This window comes from Rana temporaria, chromosome 9, assembly GCF_905171775.1.
Source record: "Rana temporaria chromosome 9, aRanTem1.1, whole genome shotgun sequence".
Classification (NCBI taxonomy): domain Eukaryota; kingdom Metazoa; phylum Chordata; class Amphibia; order Anura; family Ranidae; genus Rana; species Rana temporaria.
Window position 1 is genome coordinate 161,213,840 of NC_053497.1, and position 17,515 is coordinate 161,231,354.

The 17,515-nt window shown below is 45.1% G+C and overlaps 1 protein-coding gene across 2 annotated transcripts in view; it reads right to left on the bottom strand.

Moving 5' to 3' along the window:
• SCAI (suppressor of cancer cell invasion) overlaps window positions 1-17,515 on the bottom strand; it is a 1,073,481-nt gene that overhangs the window by 626,636 nt on the left and 429,330 nt on the right. For both annotated transcript variants that reach the window (XM_040324877.1, XM_040324876.1), the window contains exons 7-8: window positions 5,026-5,124; window positions 2,764-2,916 (exon numbers count right to left, since the gene is read on the bottom strand). In XM_040324877.1, coding sequence (XP_040180811.1) covers window positions 2,764-2,916; window positions 5,026-5,124 — 252 coding nt within the window. The remainder of the gene's footprint in view (window positions 1-2,763; window positions 2,917-5,025; window positions 5,125-17,515) is intronic.

Consider the following 17,515-nt stretch of genomic DNA (forward strand, 5'->3'; position numbering starts at 1 on the left):
GTATTGTGCGGGGGTATTGCAGAGTATTGGTGCGAGGGTATTGCAGAGTATCGGCGCAGGGGGTATTGCAGAGTATCGGCGCAGGGGGTATTGCAGAGTATCGGCGCAGGGGGTATTGCAGAGTATCGGCGCAGGGGGTATTGCAGAGTATTGGCGCAGGGGGTATTGCAGAGTACTGGCGCAGGGGGTATTGCAGAGTATTAGCACAGGGGGTATTGCAGAGTGTATTGCAGGGGGTATTGCAGAGTGTATAGCAGAGTATTGGGGCGGGGGTTGCAGGGATGGCTGAGCAGGGATGGATGGATCTGTGACTGCAATAGTCACAGATCCAGCCACATCGCTGCTGACACCCGCGCTCCCCCCTCTCACACTGTACCGATCAGTACAGAGAGAGGAGGGAGGAACCGGCGTCATCAAATGTGATCGCTTCGTCATTTGACGGAACGGTCACGTGGTAAACGGCCGCTATCAGCGGCAATTTACCGCGATCCGTGATGCGCCGGGTCCTCTGGACCCGGACACTCCCGTGTGCGCGCCCCAAGGGGCGCGCGGGAGCGCGATTCTGGGAGGACGTCCTCCCAGAGTTAAGGAACCACCTTGTAGCCGTATTTCGGCTATGAGGTGGTGATTAAGTGGTTAATGTGACCAAGCATCCTCATGCGACTATGTAAAAAACATGCAAACCCATACAGACAGAAACATATATCGTTATGTGATCAACAATAAACATGTTCTGTTATTTGTTTTTACCTCACATGCATTTTGAACATTCCAAACTCATGTATTTTATGCACACATGTGGACTGGAAAAGAGGAAGTTATCCTCTGCAGACGTGCGTTTCTGCAATCATGCGATATAGCTGTTGTGCGTTAGCAATGTGCACCAGCAACTGTGCATCCCACAGTTGTGCGTTAGGTTAGCCTGAAGCCAGCACCAGGATGAGGACCCTGTGGAGGTTTTTCTAGCAACCTATAGGAATAGTTGTATTTATTTATTAAACCCCAAGGAGGAGACAGAGGCTTTGGCCGTCTAGGCTGAGGGAAGTTATATGCAGTATGAATCTCTGAAAAAGACTGCAGCTGCAACTCCAGAACTTGTGAGGTTTCTGATAGCTCCTCCTCGTTAGGCTGCACCTGTTCCCTGTCCTCTGACAGTGAACCCTAATCCTCAGGTCTTTTAATCTTTTTGTTTGAGGATTTAGAGCAGGGAAAGGGGCACACCCTGGTTTCTGCTTCTTGTGAGGATGCTGCGAATATAGCAGTTAACCTCTTTTGACCAACAAATGCAATGCAAAAAAATTCCAAACAGACATATGCGAGTGGCTGCAAAGTTGGGGGAGGCTGCAATGCCTGACAGGGCTGATGGCTCAATCTGTGGGCTGCCTCAAGTCTCTACAGGGGAGGATGGTATCATGCAAGCATGATAAGGGCCAACAGATTCAGGTGGCGATATCCTGGTGCCCTTTTATATTCCTACCCCTGAACCTTTTCTACAGGTAGATGAAAGTCCTAAGCTAAAAGCAGAGGAACTTAACACAGGTGCATCAACAGCTGAACTTAGTCAAGCAAAAAACAATGCCTGCTAATCTGCACAGCTAGATGCTGAGTAAGCGTCTTAGGTAAGTCTGTATCCAACACACACAAGGTGTTTACGTGCCCCAAGCTGCTGTGTCCCTCTGGCTTTACAGAGCTCTGACATCTGGGCTTTTTTGAAAGGCCCGCCCTGCGTCTGCACCATGAGCCGGCGAGCACGTGAGTGTGCGCCAGCGGCAACCACAACGTCCCCCCGCCTACAAAAGCGCGCCACCATACCATACCAGGTATGTCTCTTTACTACCTCTAGTGGCGGAAAACAGATAAGACATGCAGCTACTCATGGAAGACCATCCTTAAAACGTATTTACCTAGGATTGTCTTCACTTACCTTATCCCCGCTGCAGGATACTGCTGAGCACAGACTGACCCAATCTTCACCCATCACCGCGAGCTATGTCAACAGACCTTCAGGTACCGGGGTCCATGGTCAGGATCACCCCACCCTTGGACCTGTATCGCACACTGCCAGAAAACTTTTGGTATTGGGTCTGACCAAAGCCCTAAGCCCCCGGGATCCAGCCCTCCGAAGAGAGGCATTACAGGCAAAAACCTTGTGCTTCGGATACGAGGCCCCAGGTATCATCCACTATGGCCCAAGGCACTTTGGATGGATCTCGAGGTGCTCCCAGTATGGGAGGGTTTATATAGGGAGGAAACTTCCTGTCTAATTGATTACACCAGTGTCCAGCACCTGAAGGTGGAATATAACCCACTTAGTAATTGCTAGGCTCTGTGTCCTGTGATGTACGATAAAGAAAAATGGTATGTGACAATATAGCGGCGCCATGCCAACACTGTGGGTGTGGTCAGATTGCATCAACAGTGGGAGGAGCATAAAGGAACATATACTTTAATGACTGTGCCACAATCGAGTATGTAGCAGACAGTACACTCATTTTACTAAAATAAAACTGTTCTATTGCATATCCTTTCTTACACACAGAGAGAACATGCAAACTCCATGCAGGTAGTGTTTTGGTTGGAAATCGAACCGACAATCCTAGTATTGCTACAAAGTGCTAACCACTTAGCTGCACTCTATACCATACTATCAAATATAAATATAGCATTTCAAAAGAGCCTTAAAATGGGTACCTATTAGAAGAAAAACAGCATTCAAGTTTCTCAAGCTTACATTTCAATGAATGTCCAAAAAAAATTCCTCACCTGATTATTGCAATTGCCAACAATAAGGGCATCAGCCAGCATCAGCTGTCCCACTACCATACCCTGTTCCAACACGGGTCCTGTACCATCCACCAGCCGATTGGAAATAATCACAATTGTGTTGTCATCATTTAAAATCATCACAGGGTCTGCCTGCCAGGGAAAGAAAAGTTAAATAACTTTGGGAACAATCAGTAAACAGAAATTTACACATTTGAGGATCACTTTTAAATTGGCGTCAAACACAGTGTGAGTACTTTTGTTATTTTCATCTGAGCAGGCACCAGCCAGAGGGAGAAAGCAGTCGTGGACTGAGCAAGCAGCTGCATCAGCCAAAGCCTCTTCTCTAGTTTCAGCTGCAGTATAAGGCGGAGTGATATCTATCCATTTTCACCAACAGTTACTGCAAGTTCCCGGGGTAAACTTTTGAGCCTACCTCCCTACTTCTAAGGTCAAAGCAGTACTGAAAGTATAATGATTAGTGAAAATAAAAAAGGTTTCACAGACAGTACTTGACTGCCTTGTTGCAAAAGTGCACCACTATTACCTTAAAGTGTAACTAAAGACTTGTTTTTTTGTTTTGGATAGAACCTGTCAGTTTTAACCGCCTGCAGTCTGCCCACGGTAGATATACCCTGTGCGCCGGGGTAGGGAGTGTGCCCCCGCCACCCTGGCAGTTTTGCGATTGGCTGCAGAACTAACCAATCAGTGGGTGTCGGCTCCAGACATTACCAAAGAGTACTGTGTAGGTAACACATGGCTCTCCTCTGACAGCAGCAATGTGCCTTTCTTCCTTAGTGTTAGCTACACATTTAACCCCTTGATCACCTTCCCTGCCAGTGTCAATAGTACAGTGACAGTGCATATTTTTAGCACTGATCACTGTATTGGTGTCACTCGTTTAAAAAAAAAAAAAAAAAAATCGTAAGTGTTAGTTAGGCTTCCGATTTGTCTTCTGCAATATTGCAGTCCCACTATAAAGGTCTCTGATGGCCACCATTACTAGTAAATAATAAAAAAAAATCCATAAATATATCCCATAGTTTGTAGACACCAACTTTTGTGCAAACCAATCAATATCCACTTATTTGGGATTTTTTTTTTTACCCAAAATATGTATATTAAAAATAAATAATAAGCCGGTTCCCTACTGTGCATGCGCAAAGTGCTTTCTAATTAGTCCGGCGGCAGAGGATGGAGTAGGGGGCCAACTTCCCAGAAGACCGGGCTGCGGCTGGATCCCCCAGAAGTTGGGAACCATACCTGTCAAAAACAAACCCGAAAGATGCCACATGTGGCAATGGAGGGGGGGGGGGGGGACAGATAAGCAGAAATTCCACTTTTGAGTGGAACTCCGCTTTATTTCTTAAAAATTATCCGAAAGATATTTAATTAAGAAAGTTGTGGTTCCTTTTAAAAAAACTGACATTAAACACCTCTAAATCATATATAAACACCACAATTATCAAGGCAAATTACAAAAGTGCTATTAAAATGATACCCGCCAGAATAGCCTCACATATCCCAGGTGCTTCCACCAATTGCTTTAGGAGAAGTGGGCAGGAGGGAACATAATATCATATAGGCGGACATGCCCAAAAATTAAAAGGTTTTGGATTCAAAGTGCTGCATTATAAAAAAAAAATCCCAAGGCAGTTGAAACCTTAGCAACACCATGCCACCATTTTTTTTTATGTATCTAGAAAACAAAGCCACAGGGGGTTTGAGAGTCTAGGGACAAAAGTCACGTGTCCTGTGACGCAACACGTAAGGAGGAGCCATCGATCTCAGTGCTGTGTGAGCACGGACAGCTAAGTGAGGAGTTTGGTTATGCGATCATATTGCGGGGCATGTGTGAGTGCAACTGTGGATTTATTACACACGTCGGTCCCAGTCTATTCATCTGCACAATGAATTATGTCACTTTTCTTTTTGAGCAACACGGGTCTATGAAGGATTGAAAGCTATGAAGGTTTGAAAGCAATCAAACACATCATTGGACACTTTTCATCTGGGTATTGTTGTCCTTCCGATTTCAATAGCACCTAGCCGTGTAGTCCGACCTTTTCTCCACATTATTAGTAATCTGGACTAGCACTTTATTTACATTTTTTGGAAGCACTTTATTTATCATTTAGTGTAGGTTCACTGGGTCTTAATTGCTTATGTATTATTTATTGGATCACTGTGCAATAATTAAGGTTGATGATAGCTCTTTATTAACCCTTTTTTCACATAAATAAATGAACAAGCATACAGAACCTCAATAAAAGCAGCAACCTCCTGGAGAACCAAATTCCATTCCAACTGATCTTCTGTATTGAAGCGATGTGTATAATCTTCAATTTCATCAGACAGTTCCTAAGATAGCACGAAAAGGCATAACTAGTTTAGTAGTGGTCTATAGTCTATATATCTTGAGATAAAATAAAATATGATACTTGTCCGATATCAGCAAATAATAATATATTTTTATTCCAAATAACACCTTAATCTTAGATGTTGATAAACTGAAGAAGCTACCAGCTTTGTCCATGTGAGAGATTTTACTAAAATATTCCAGCGGTAACTGGCATAGCTTTTTGCCCAGCCTGTTGTAGCATATTTTTTATAGCAATTAAAAAAAAATATATAGGATTTTTTAATACAGCTTACCTGTAAAAATCCTTTTCTTGGGAAAACATCATGGGACACAGAGCCTTAATGACTTCATGGGTTATGTAGCCACCACAGGTGATTGGACACTGGCAAACCCAAATAAAATTTAGTTCCTCCCCTATATAACCCCTCCCAAATGGAGAGTACCTCAGTTTTGTAGCAAAGCAATAAGTGTTCCACGTTAAACTCCGAAGAGGGGTGGGAGCTCGGTGTCCCGTGATGTATTCCCAAGAAAAGGATTTTACAGGTAAAGTGTATTAAAAAATTATATTTTCTTGATCATACATCACGGGACACAGAGCCTTAATAACTTAATGGGATGTCCCATAGCAGTGCTAAAATTTGAGGGGAGGGAGACACAAATCAGAATAAGGCCGCCATCGAGCCAGATCTATACTGCTGACTGCAGCACACTACGCCCGAAGGCGGCATCCTCGTAACCTCTCACATCTATCTGGTAGAATTTAGTAAATGTATGGACCGAAGACCAAGTAGCAGCCTTACAGATTTGAGCCATGGAGTCCTGGTGATGCACTGCCCATGAAGCACCAACTGCTCTAGTCGAGTGCGCTTTCACCTGAAAAGGAAGGATCTCCTTTTCTAAACCATAGGCCTGAATAATGACTTGTCGAATCCACCTTGCAATAGTGGATTTTGACGCTGCCTGGCCCTTGTGGCAGAATGATTAGACAATCTTCCTTATCTGAGCCGTAGCTTGCAGATAAACCTTTACCGCTCTTACAACATCTAGAGAGTGTAGACTCTGAGCCAGATCCACAGCCCCGCAGCGCAACGTAATTTAACAGTTTTAAGTTACACTGCCGCAAATTTCCTAAGTTAGGTATCGATCCACAACACACTTACCTGGAAATTTGCGGCGGTGTACATGCTTGTGACGCAAATTTCCTGACGTGCTTTGCGCGACGTGACGTCATTTTTTGATCGGCGCGTAGCGTATTTCCGTATTCCCGTACAGCTTACGCAATCAACGTAAAATTTAAAAATTCAACGCGGGAAAGACGGCCATACTTTACACAGCAGTACGTCTGCTGTGTAAAAGTAGGGCTGGTTTACAAAAGTGTAACTAAGCGACGGGAAACATAGCGGCGACGTAGCGAATGCGAAAAAGCTTTGAGGATCGACGTGACTCCTCATTAGCATACCCGACGCGTAATTTCGACGATGCATGCCCCCAGCGGCGGTCGCGGTACTGCATCTTAAGATCCGGCAATGTAAAACTATTACACCTGCCGGATCTTCTGTCTATCTCTTGGAAACTGATTCTGTGGATCAGTTCCAAAGATAGAAACAGGGATACGACGGCGTATCAGTAGATACGCCGGCGAATCCCTTTTGAGGATCTGGCCCTCTCTTCCTCCGCAGACTGCGGATCTTGGAAAAAAAAAAAAAAAAGACGGTAGGACTATATCTTGGTTCAGATGAAAACCTGAAACCACCTTAGGTAAGAAATTCGGGAGAGGAATGAGAGGCAAGCAGTCTTTCAAAAAATACAGACAAAGTCGAGATTTGGCCCCTGATCGTGCTCAAGGCCAACTTCTTATTTAAGCCCAACTGAAGAAAGGCAAGAATCCTATTAATAGCAAACTTCCTAGGATGTCACTTTCTGGGTTCACACCAGGAAACATATGCCTTCCAGATTCTGTAGTAGATGAGCCTGGAGGCCGGCTTCCTAGCATTAACCAGAGTGGAATAGGACTGGCCCTGAGAGCCCACGTTTCCTCAGAATGTGGGTCTCAACAGCCAAACTGTCAAATTTAGACTGTAAGGCAGGATGGAATATTGGACCCTGCGATAGTAGGTCTGGGTGTAATGGAAGAACCCAAGGTCTTCCTACTGCCATCCCTGCGTACCAGGGTCTCCTGGGCCAAGCCGGGGCAACCAAAAATTACAGACTTCCCTTCCTTCTGGACTCTCTGAATGAATTGTGGGAGGAGCAGTACTGGAGGGAACACATAAATCAGGGAATACTGACCCCATGAGATTGTCAGGGCATCTAAGCCTTGAACATAGGGATCTCTTGTGCTTGACACAAAGCTGTCCAGTTTTGCGTTGAACCTGGAAGCCAACAGGTCCACATATGGGGTTCCCTATTTCTGACATATGATTTGAAACATGTCAGGGTGTAGAGACCATTCTCCTGGACTTAAAAAATCTGCCTACCAATTTTCTACCCCTGGAATTAAGACCGCAGATAGGCGAGGAATACGCCTTTCTGCACAAGCCAAGATGTGATTCACCTCTTTTTGGGCATCCAGACTTCTGATGCCTCCTTGGTGATTTAATATAGGCCACGCATTGTCGGACTGAACCCGAACTGGCCAGCCTTGCAGTGTGAGACCAAACTTTGATGGCCAAATGAATTGCCTGAATCTCCAGAATGTTGATGGGTAGGAGCTTTTCGGCCTCGGACTACTTCCGCTGGGCAGAAGATTTCTTCAGATTGAGGACCCTGGACACCCCCGCCCATTCTGGGCCAAATCATCACCCCTAGCTCCAAAGTCAAAAGTCTCGGGGTCATCTTCGACACCTACATGACAATGGACGCACAAATAGGGTCAGTAGTCAGCGGATCTCACCATCTGCTGCGTCTACTACGCAGACTTATTCCATTTATTCCCAAAAAAGACGTAGCAGTTGTGGTGGGAACAATTGTGAACTCCAGACTGGACTATGCAAACGCCCTTTACCTCGGACTCCCAAAGTACCAAATCTCTCGTCTGCAAGTCGTTCAAAATACGGCTGCCAGACTTGTGACTGGGAAAAAAACATGGGAATCAATCTCACCTTCGTTGAGAAACCTTCACTGGTTGCCAGTAAAGGACAGAATTGCATTTAAAGCACTCTGTCTGCCATGGGAAGGCTCCGCAATATCTTTGCGACAAGATAGAACCCCATAATTCCAATCGCGTTCTGCGATCTACCGACCAAAATCTGGTCAAGGTACCCAAAGCAAGATACAAGTCCAAAGGAGAAAGAAGGTTTGCTTTCCAGGGTCCTAGACTATGGAATGCTTTACCAGCCAGCATTCGGTTGGAGGAAAACCACCTGGCCTTCAGAAGGCAGATCAAAACTCTGCTCTTCTGATGTCGAGACAGAAACAACAAGCGCCCAGAGGCGATTCAGTTCGCATGCGTCGCGCTATATAAGTCTTTCATTCATTCATTCATTCAGGACCCAGCCTAGTTACTCTAAATATTCCACTGTGATTTGCACATTGTGGCCTAAGGAGGGAGAACTGCTTAGGAGGAGAAAACAGTTTATCTTTATCATCATACATCAGTTTATCCAGCAAGGGATGAACTGGAAAGGTGCATGCAGTCTGTGGGGATTTTCGGGATCCCAAAGAGGAAACCGAGGGCCTAGCTTCAACAGGAGGTAATTTGTAAGTGGCATGCACCATCTCTGCATAATATTGTACCTGCATCTTTAGCGACTGAGAAGTCGCAGGAAACCTCTCATCCTCTGAGTCCTCAGACTGTACATGGTCCTCATCTCCAGAGAGAAGGCTCATCTGAAAAGAGAGTCAGAGCAGATGAAGGGTCTCTCCCCAGTTTTCTGCTATCTCTCAAGGAGGTTGCGACAATATTAGCAATCCTTCCTTCCAGGCCATCCAAAGCAACTTTTAAAGCGTCCTCAGTAGCTGCCATAGGAGAAGCTGCAAAACCAGACAGAGGTTCATCCTGTGAAGCTGCTATCAGGCTGACAGAGGGGGATGGTAAACTGCAGGCAAGCTCAGATCCTTAGCCGTACATGGGGATTTTCTGGTGCCTTTTTTACTCGCCCTAGACCCTCTTCTCGGGGACATAGTCCTTACTGCAAAGCAAAGCAAGGTACTAGCCACAAATACAAATGCAATCACTGTTGTGCTATAGTCTTACAGTACACAAAAATATCAACTCACTGCACAACCTGATGCAGAGTAGGAGTCTTAGGTTTGTCTGGTTCAATCCACAGGGATGCCCACAGCTCTGTGTCCATGCCGCTTACAGAAGGCTCTGGCGTGCTGGGCTTTTGAACCAGCCTCTTCGTGCCTGCACACAGGTGTCCTGCATTGCGCACGGGCAATAGCAACCAATTTTGGCCCTTCCCTCATCCATGTCTCTATTCTGACAGAAAGCGCGCTCCCGGTGCGCGCACAGGTCGCTGTCATGCGCCCAGGAGACAAGGAAGAGGAGAAAAAGATTGCTGGGGGGCATCTTGTGGACCCCTGTATGTGTATCGTGGCAGAGCCTGCAGCGGAAGGCGAGTGGTGTTATATTTGACCGACTTCACTGAGCATGTTATCCTGGAAGGCTATGTAAGAAAACACCAGGTTTGCACTTGCTCCCTCCAGTGGTGAGAACCAGGAAAGACACGCTACTCCAACCTTCAGGTTTACCAAGGGTTTTATTAGAGAAAACCTCATACCTGGACCTGTAGAAGACTCTGCCAGAAACTTTTCGTGCCACAGATGTATTAGTACACCAAAGTATGGATCCCAAAGCCCAGACCTCCGTAGAGAGACATTACAGGCAAATCTTGTTTCTTCTTACATGAGGCCGGGTACCAACCATCTTAGGCCTTTGATATTAGCCCGAGGAATGGATCTGGTTATAGCTCATGGGTCTCCGCAGCCAGACCATCAAAATAGCATTTTTCTTCTCAGCACATGTTGAATGTGACCAACCACCTTAACACTGGCGAACAAACTGAAGTACTCTCCATTTGGGAGGGGTTATATAGGAGAGGAACTCAATTTTAATTGGGTTTGCCAGGGTCCAATCACCTGTGGTGACTACATAACCCAATAATTAAGGCTCTGTGTCCTGTGATGTACGATCAAGAAAATAGACTCCCTGTAATGGGTGCCAAGCACAAAAACATTTCATATACTGCATGTGACCATTCCTTATATGTGGTGGCTTTAAGGCCTCATGCACACTGAATGTTTTTACAGCTGCTGTTTTTGGCATCAGATGTTTTTTTCTGCAGCCAATAAACTCCTGAGCATGTTATCCTATGCGTCCAGGCACACATAGACTTATCAGATGTTCTTGGCAGTGGCGTTGTCTGTCTGGAAACAAAATCCCAGAACTAGTGGGTTTTGAGAGGAGTTTTTCAGCTGTAAAACAGCTCTAATATTGACAAAAGCTGAAAAACAACTAAAAAACGCCCAAACATTATGAAAAACTACACTATTCAGCGTTCAGTGTTTTTCAGCCATAAGATTTTATGGGAGCATAGTTTTGCTAACGAAAAAATGCTACAGCCAAAAAATGCTAGTGCAAAAACGTTACTGGATTTTTTTATAACGTCCAGTGTGCATGAGGCCTAATAGTTTTTTCCCCCTTTATTTTCACCCAATGACCCTGCCAGCAACACTTACTCTCTTAAGGCGACAACACTCACCACTTTATTGCACACCCTAGGCCAGGGGTGTCCAAACTTTTTTGAAAGAGGGCCAGATGTGATGGAGTGAAAGGTGCACGAGGGCCGACCCTTTTGCTTAACCTTCTTGAACCAATAAAGTTTGGTCTAAGTGTGTTCGTCCGAGTACTAATACACTGCTCAACAAGAATTATCTTGCCTTTGTGGCTGTGTGTGGTGAAGAGATAAGCTTGGGCGTGTTATTTGGCTATACCGAATTAATCAGTGTATAACACACACTTTCACTTAAAGAGGGAAGTTTCAGCAAAAAAAGAAATTTTAAATAAAGAACTGTGAAGCAAAATAAGGGTCAGTGCCCATCTGCAGCCCCCCCACTGCTATGAATGCAGCCCCACCCTTGCCAGGAATGCAGCCCCACCATTGCCAGGAATGCAGCCTTACCATTTCCAGGAATGCAGTCTTACCATTGCCAGAAATGCAGTCTTACCATTGCCAGGAATGCAGCCTTACCATTGCCAGGAATGCAGCCTGATTGACGCCCATCTGCAACCTCAGATGGGACAGGAAGGGGGGCGGGATGAGCGCCAACAGATTGCATACAGCAGAATCTGTTTTCTCAGCGGCCTCTTTAATACAAATGTGATGTGATGGACAGAACAGTTGTCCAATGGCTCGCAGGAGATGGGACTTCCTATTACAAAGGTCGCCGTGCAAACAAAAAATTCTCCTGTACGTACGGCACTCGTCCTGCCTCCTCTCTGTCCCCTCCAAGGCAGCCAGCATGTATATCTTCTGTATATCAGTGCTCTGGGATTCGTTGGGGGCCACAAAATATATACATATGTCCAAATTACTAGACAGACCAATTCAAAACCATAACGCGTGGCGCGATTGGCCCGCGGGGTGGACTTTGGACATGCCGGCCCTAGGCTATTCTGATTTGGATTACAAATATCTCCCGCTTTCATCCTCTCCATTACATAGAAGGTAGGTGTTTTGTAGTTCACAGAAGAGAACTGGAAAGGCTGATAATAATATTATAAAATTTCAGTTCAGTGCACAGGAAGTTGCAAGGACAAAACATTTTCAACAGATATTTAAAATCAATTTAGCCTGAAAAAACTAAAAATGTATGCAGCCACCACATATAAGCTGCAATAGTAATGGTAAGCTGCAATACATTTCCATTTTTGTTTAGAGAAGGGTCATTTAACTGGTTGCCGACCAGCTGCCGCAGTTCTACGGTGGCAGGTCGGCTCCCCTGCACGAGAGCCAGTAGCTATACGTCGGCTCTCGACATGGCCACTAGGTGTCCCCCGCTCTCCCCTGACTCCCGTGCCCAGCGGGCGCGATCGCCGCGGGGTACACGCGATCGCTCGTTATAGAGTGAGGACCGGGAGCTGTGTGTGTAAACACACAGCTCCCGGTCCTGTCAAGGAGAGAAATGCTGATCTTCGGTTCATACAATGTATGAACAAAAGATCAGTCATTTCCCCTAGTGAGTCCACCCCCCTACAGTTAGAACACACCCAGGGAACATACTTAACCCCTTCCCCGCCCCCTAGTGTTAACCCCTTCACTGCCAGTGGCATTTTTATAGTAATTCAATGCATTTTTATAGCACTGATCGGTATAAAAATGCCAATGGGCCATAATGTCGCAGTACCGAAAAAAAATCGCTGATCGCCGCCATTACTAGTAAAAAAAAATATTAATAAAAATGCCATAAAAATACCCCCTATTTTGTAAACGCTATAACTTTTGCTCAAACCAATCAATAAACGCTTATTGCGATTTTTTTTTATTTTTACGAAAAATATGTAGAATAATATGTATCGGCCTAAACTGAGGAAAAATTATTTTTTATATATTTTTGGGGGATATTTATTATAGCAAAAAGTAAAAAATATTCATTTTTTTCAAAATTGACGCTCTATTTTTGTTTATAGCGCAAAAACTAAAAACCACAGAGGTGATCAAATACCACCAAAAGAAAGCTCTATTTGTGGAGAAAAAAGGACGCCAATTTTGTTTGGGAGCCACGTCGCACGACCACGCAATTGTCAGTTAAATTGACGCAGTAACGAATCGCAAAAAGTGCTCTGGTCTTCGACCAGCAATATGGTCTGGGGGTTAGACTGTGGGCAAACAGTTGACCTGCATACCTAAAGATGTGGCCAGCAGCCTGCACATTTCACAGACTTGAATATTGTAAGCTTAAACTGTTATGAACACTTTGTTGCAAAGTTTATACAACTTTGTCTGTTAAATCACAAACAGAACTATTGCTAAGTGTCCAAAAACAAAAGTCCTGCTAGCCACAAAAGCTTTTTCTAGTGACAAGTATATACAGCAATAACAAGATACAGCAGAGAGGAAGACCCGTATATAAAAATTGACAATCTGGACAGGGCACTTCCTCTGTTCTGGTTGCTGTGGGCATTGCCCGATTCAAGATCAGGCTGCTTAGCATTAGCAGTTACATAATGTTTTGAAAGAGGATAGACATTACTTCTTCCAGCAATGAAGGTTTTAATGTATTTTGGAAGAGTCAGTCATATATAAGACCTAATCCTGTGTTGTGTGTCTCATATCTGTCAGCATGTTACCATACTAAGGATGAATGATAGGAGTTAAAGAGGAAATTCACTCAATCAACACTGACTATTTTTATTACTTAAGCTGCTAGCATTAGTAAATAGGTAGGAAAGTATAACTAGTTAATTTTTTTTTCCCCCATTTCTTTAGTTACTTCCTGGTTTCCAGGCTTAGGCAAATAATGTCATACATCCCAGGAATCTTCAGGAGGGGAGGAGAGCTTTTCTCAGCTAAATACACCCTCCTCGCTGCATGCCTTAGCTAAAGGCAGGTGGATTGCAGGAAGTAAATGCTACATGAATCATCTGTCCTTTTTTAAGATGGCTATGGCTAGAAATGCAAGGGGCGTTTTTCAAAGTGATTTCTAACTAAAATAAGGTATGCAGACATGGATAGATGGGTGCGTTTGTTTTGAATATTACAATTAAATACATAGCATTTTTGGTTTGTGGTGCTCAGATGCAGCATAGGTCTGCTTTAAGAGTGACAGGCACAGCTGCTAACATAAAAATAGGATTTTGTGTACTCACCGTAAAATCCTTTTCTCTGTCGTCCATGGACGGACACAGCTCCTTAAATCTTGACAAGTGGGTTATGTTCCTGTTCACAGGAGAGGGCTAGGCAGAAACATGTTAGATAATTAAATACATGTTACTTTAACAGAGTTGAACAGTCCCACCCAGGGTGCGGTCCCTCCGGACATAACCCTCCTCCCTGCAGCATGCAACTTCAGTTCGTAACAAGCAGTACAAACCTAAAAAAGGAGGGGTGGGAGCTGTGTCCGTCCATGGACGACAGAGAAAAGGATTTTACTGTGAGTACAAAAAATACTAATTTTCTCTTATCGTCCATGGACGGACACAGCTCCTTAAATCTTGACAAGTGGGACGTCCCCAAGCAGTGTCAACAAATAAGGAGTGGGAACAGTATCAGTAAAAACAATTTAACTTCACCCTAAAACAAGCAGAGCTCCTCAACGGAGGAGGTGCAACCTTAAAGCAGCCGCCTGCAAAACCTTGCGGCCGAAGGAAGCATCAGAAGATGCACTCACATTAACCTTGTAAAATTAGGAAAGAACATAGGCCTATATGACAGTCTGCCTGATCCACCGAGAAGTGCTGGCTAACGAGACCGTCAGGCCCTTTTGGTTATCAGACACTGACACAAAAAGTGAGTCAGATCACGAAATGGAGCCGTAGCAGACAGGTACACCGGCAAAGCGCGTACCACGTCTAAAGAAAGAAGCGCAACCCTCCTAGGATGCGCCGGCCGAGGACATAAGGATGGAAGAACAATATCCTCCATCAGGTGAAAGGTCGGAACCACCTTCGGAAGAAAGGAAGGTTACGGGGGGCAACACTGCCTTATCCTAATGGAGGATCAAGTATGGCAACCTGTAAGACGAGGCCGCCAACTCAGAAACCCTTCTGACAGAAGTAATGGCCACCAAAAAGGCCACCTTCCGAGATAGTGTCAAGAGAGAAATCTCTGATATTTCCAAAGGGAGGTTCCCGAAGAACCGAGAGCACCAGAGTCAAAACCCATGGGGGAAAAGGGTACAAGAGGGGGAAGTATATGACGAACCCCCTGCACAAAGGCACCCACCAGAGAATGGGCCACCAAAGGCCGCTGAAGAAAACAGCCAAAGCTGGAATCTGACCCTTAATGGTGCTTAAGGCAAGTTTTTGATCCACTCCACGCTGTAAAAACAGCAGGACTCTGGAAACTGAAAACGTTCCGTGGATGCTACCCCATCTCTTTGCACAAAGAGATGTAGGCCTTCCAGGTGCGATGGTAGATCTTCCTGGAAGACTTCCGTGCCCTCAGCAAGATTGAGATGACCGAGTCAGAAAGACCCCGGTCCCTTAATACCTAACTTTCAATAGCCATGACATTAAAGCCAGCGACTGTAAAGCAGGATGAAGTATGGGACCTTGAGACAGAAGGTCCTCCCGCAATGGCAGCCGCCAGGGTACATCCACCACCAGGAACACAAGATCGGCGTACCAAGGACGCCAAGGCCAATCTGGAGCAATCAGAATCAATTGGTATCCCCTCGGCCTCCACTCTGCGGAACACCCAAGGAAGCAACTTCAATGGCGAAAAGGCATAAAGTAGCCAAAACTGACCCCACGGGGCCACAAACGCGTCTTCCCAGGGATCTCTGGACCTGGCCACGAACTTCGACAACTTGCGGTTGAGACAAGGGGCCAGGAGATCCACGTCCGGCAAGGGAGTTGAAACACCTGCGGGTGCAATGACCATTCCCCATGGTCCAGCATCTGGCGACTCAGGTAGTCTGCCTGCTAGGTTACCACGCCCGGAATGTAGACGGCCGACACGCTTAGGATGTGAGCGACCTCAGACACTGCAGCCGAGCTCCGCGTTCCCACCTGATGGTTGACATACGCCACCGCCATGGCATTGTCCAACTGAATCCTGATTCGACGACCTTGCAACCTCCATGACCACAAGGAGAGGCACAGCCTGATCCCCCGAAGTTCCAGGACCCCCCAACCGGTGAGGCTGGCGTCCGTCGTAATTACTGTCCACTGGAAGGGAAAAAACGACTTCCCGGACAAAAAAAGCCGGGGATCTCAGCCACCAATTCAGAGAGACCCTGACCAGGTGGCTTACCAGCGACATAGTTACATAGTTAGTCAGGTTGAAAAAAGACCATCCAGTTCAACCACAAAAAAATAAACACAAAATAAAAAACGCAGTACAATCCCATACACCCAACTCCATACCCACAGTTGATCCAGAGGAAGGCAAAAAAAAACCAGCAGAGCATGATCCAATTTGCTACAGCAGGAGAAAAAATTCCTTCCTGATTCCCCGAGAGGCAATCGGACCCCTTATATATTTGTACATGTTGATCATATCCCCCCTTCTTCTCCTCTTCTCAAGAGTGAATGCATTTAGTTCTTCTAATCTTTCCTCATAGCTGAGCTCCTCCATGCATCTTATCAGTTTGGTTGCCCTTCTCTGCACTTTCTCCAGTTCTCCGATATCCTTTTTAAGAACTGCTGCCCAAAACTGAACTGCATATTCCAGATGAGGTCTTTCTAATGATTTGTACAGGGGCAAAATTATATCTCCCTCTCTGGAATCCATACCTCTCTTAATACAAGAAAGGACTTTGCTCGCTTTGGAAACCGCAGCTTGGCATTGCATGCCATTATTGAGCTTATGATCAACTAAAACCCTCAGATCCTTCTCCACTACGGATCCCCCCAGTTCTACTCCTCCTAGTATGTATGATGCATGCATATTCTTAGCCCCCCCAAGTACATAATTTTACAGTTATCAACTTTAAACCTCATCTGCCACATAGTCGTCCAATTAGACAGAGCATTGAGGTCGGCTTGTAAATTGGAGACATCCTGTAAGCACGTTATTCCACTGCATAGCTTGGTGTCATCTGCAAAGACAGGAATTTTACTTTTGATCTCAGACCCAATATCATTTATAAAGATATTAAAAAGTAAGGGTCCCAACACTGAACCTTGGGGTACACCACTGACAACCTTAGACAATTCAGAGTATGAATCATTAACCACTACTCTCTGAATTCTGTCTTTCAGACAGTTTTCCATCCATTTGCAAACCGATATATCCAATCCTGTAGACTTTACCTTACACATGAGCCGTGTGTGCAGAACTGTATTGAACGCTTTTGCAAAATCCAAGTATACCACGTCCACAGCCACGCCTCTGTCCAAGGTTTTACTTACCTCTTCATAAAAAGAAATCAGGTTTGTCTGACAACTTCCGTCCTTCATGAATCTATGCTGTCTGTTGCTTAAATAGTTTTTTTCCAGCAAGAACTCCACTATGTGGTCTTTTATTAAACGTTCCAGTATCTTCCCAACTATAGAAGTTAAATTAACAGGTCTATAGTTATTTGGTAAAGACTTTGTTCCCTTTTAAATATAGGCACCACATTGGCTCTACGGTACTCTTGGGCATACGGTACTGCCTCAAAAGAAGGCTACCATCAAGCCCAGGACTCGCATGCAAAAAACGGAGAGACAACCATTTGCGTGATGCCAACACCTTCACTGCAGACTGAAGAGTCTGCAATTTCTCCAGGGGTAGAAAGACC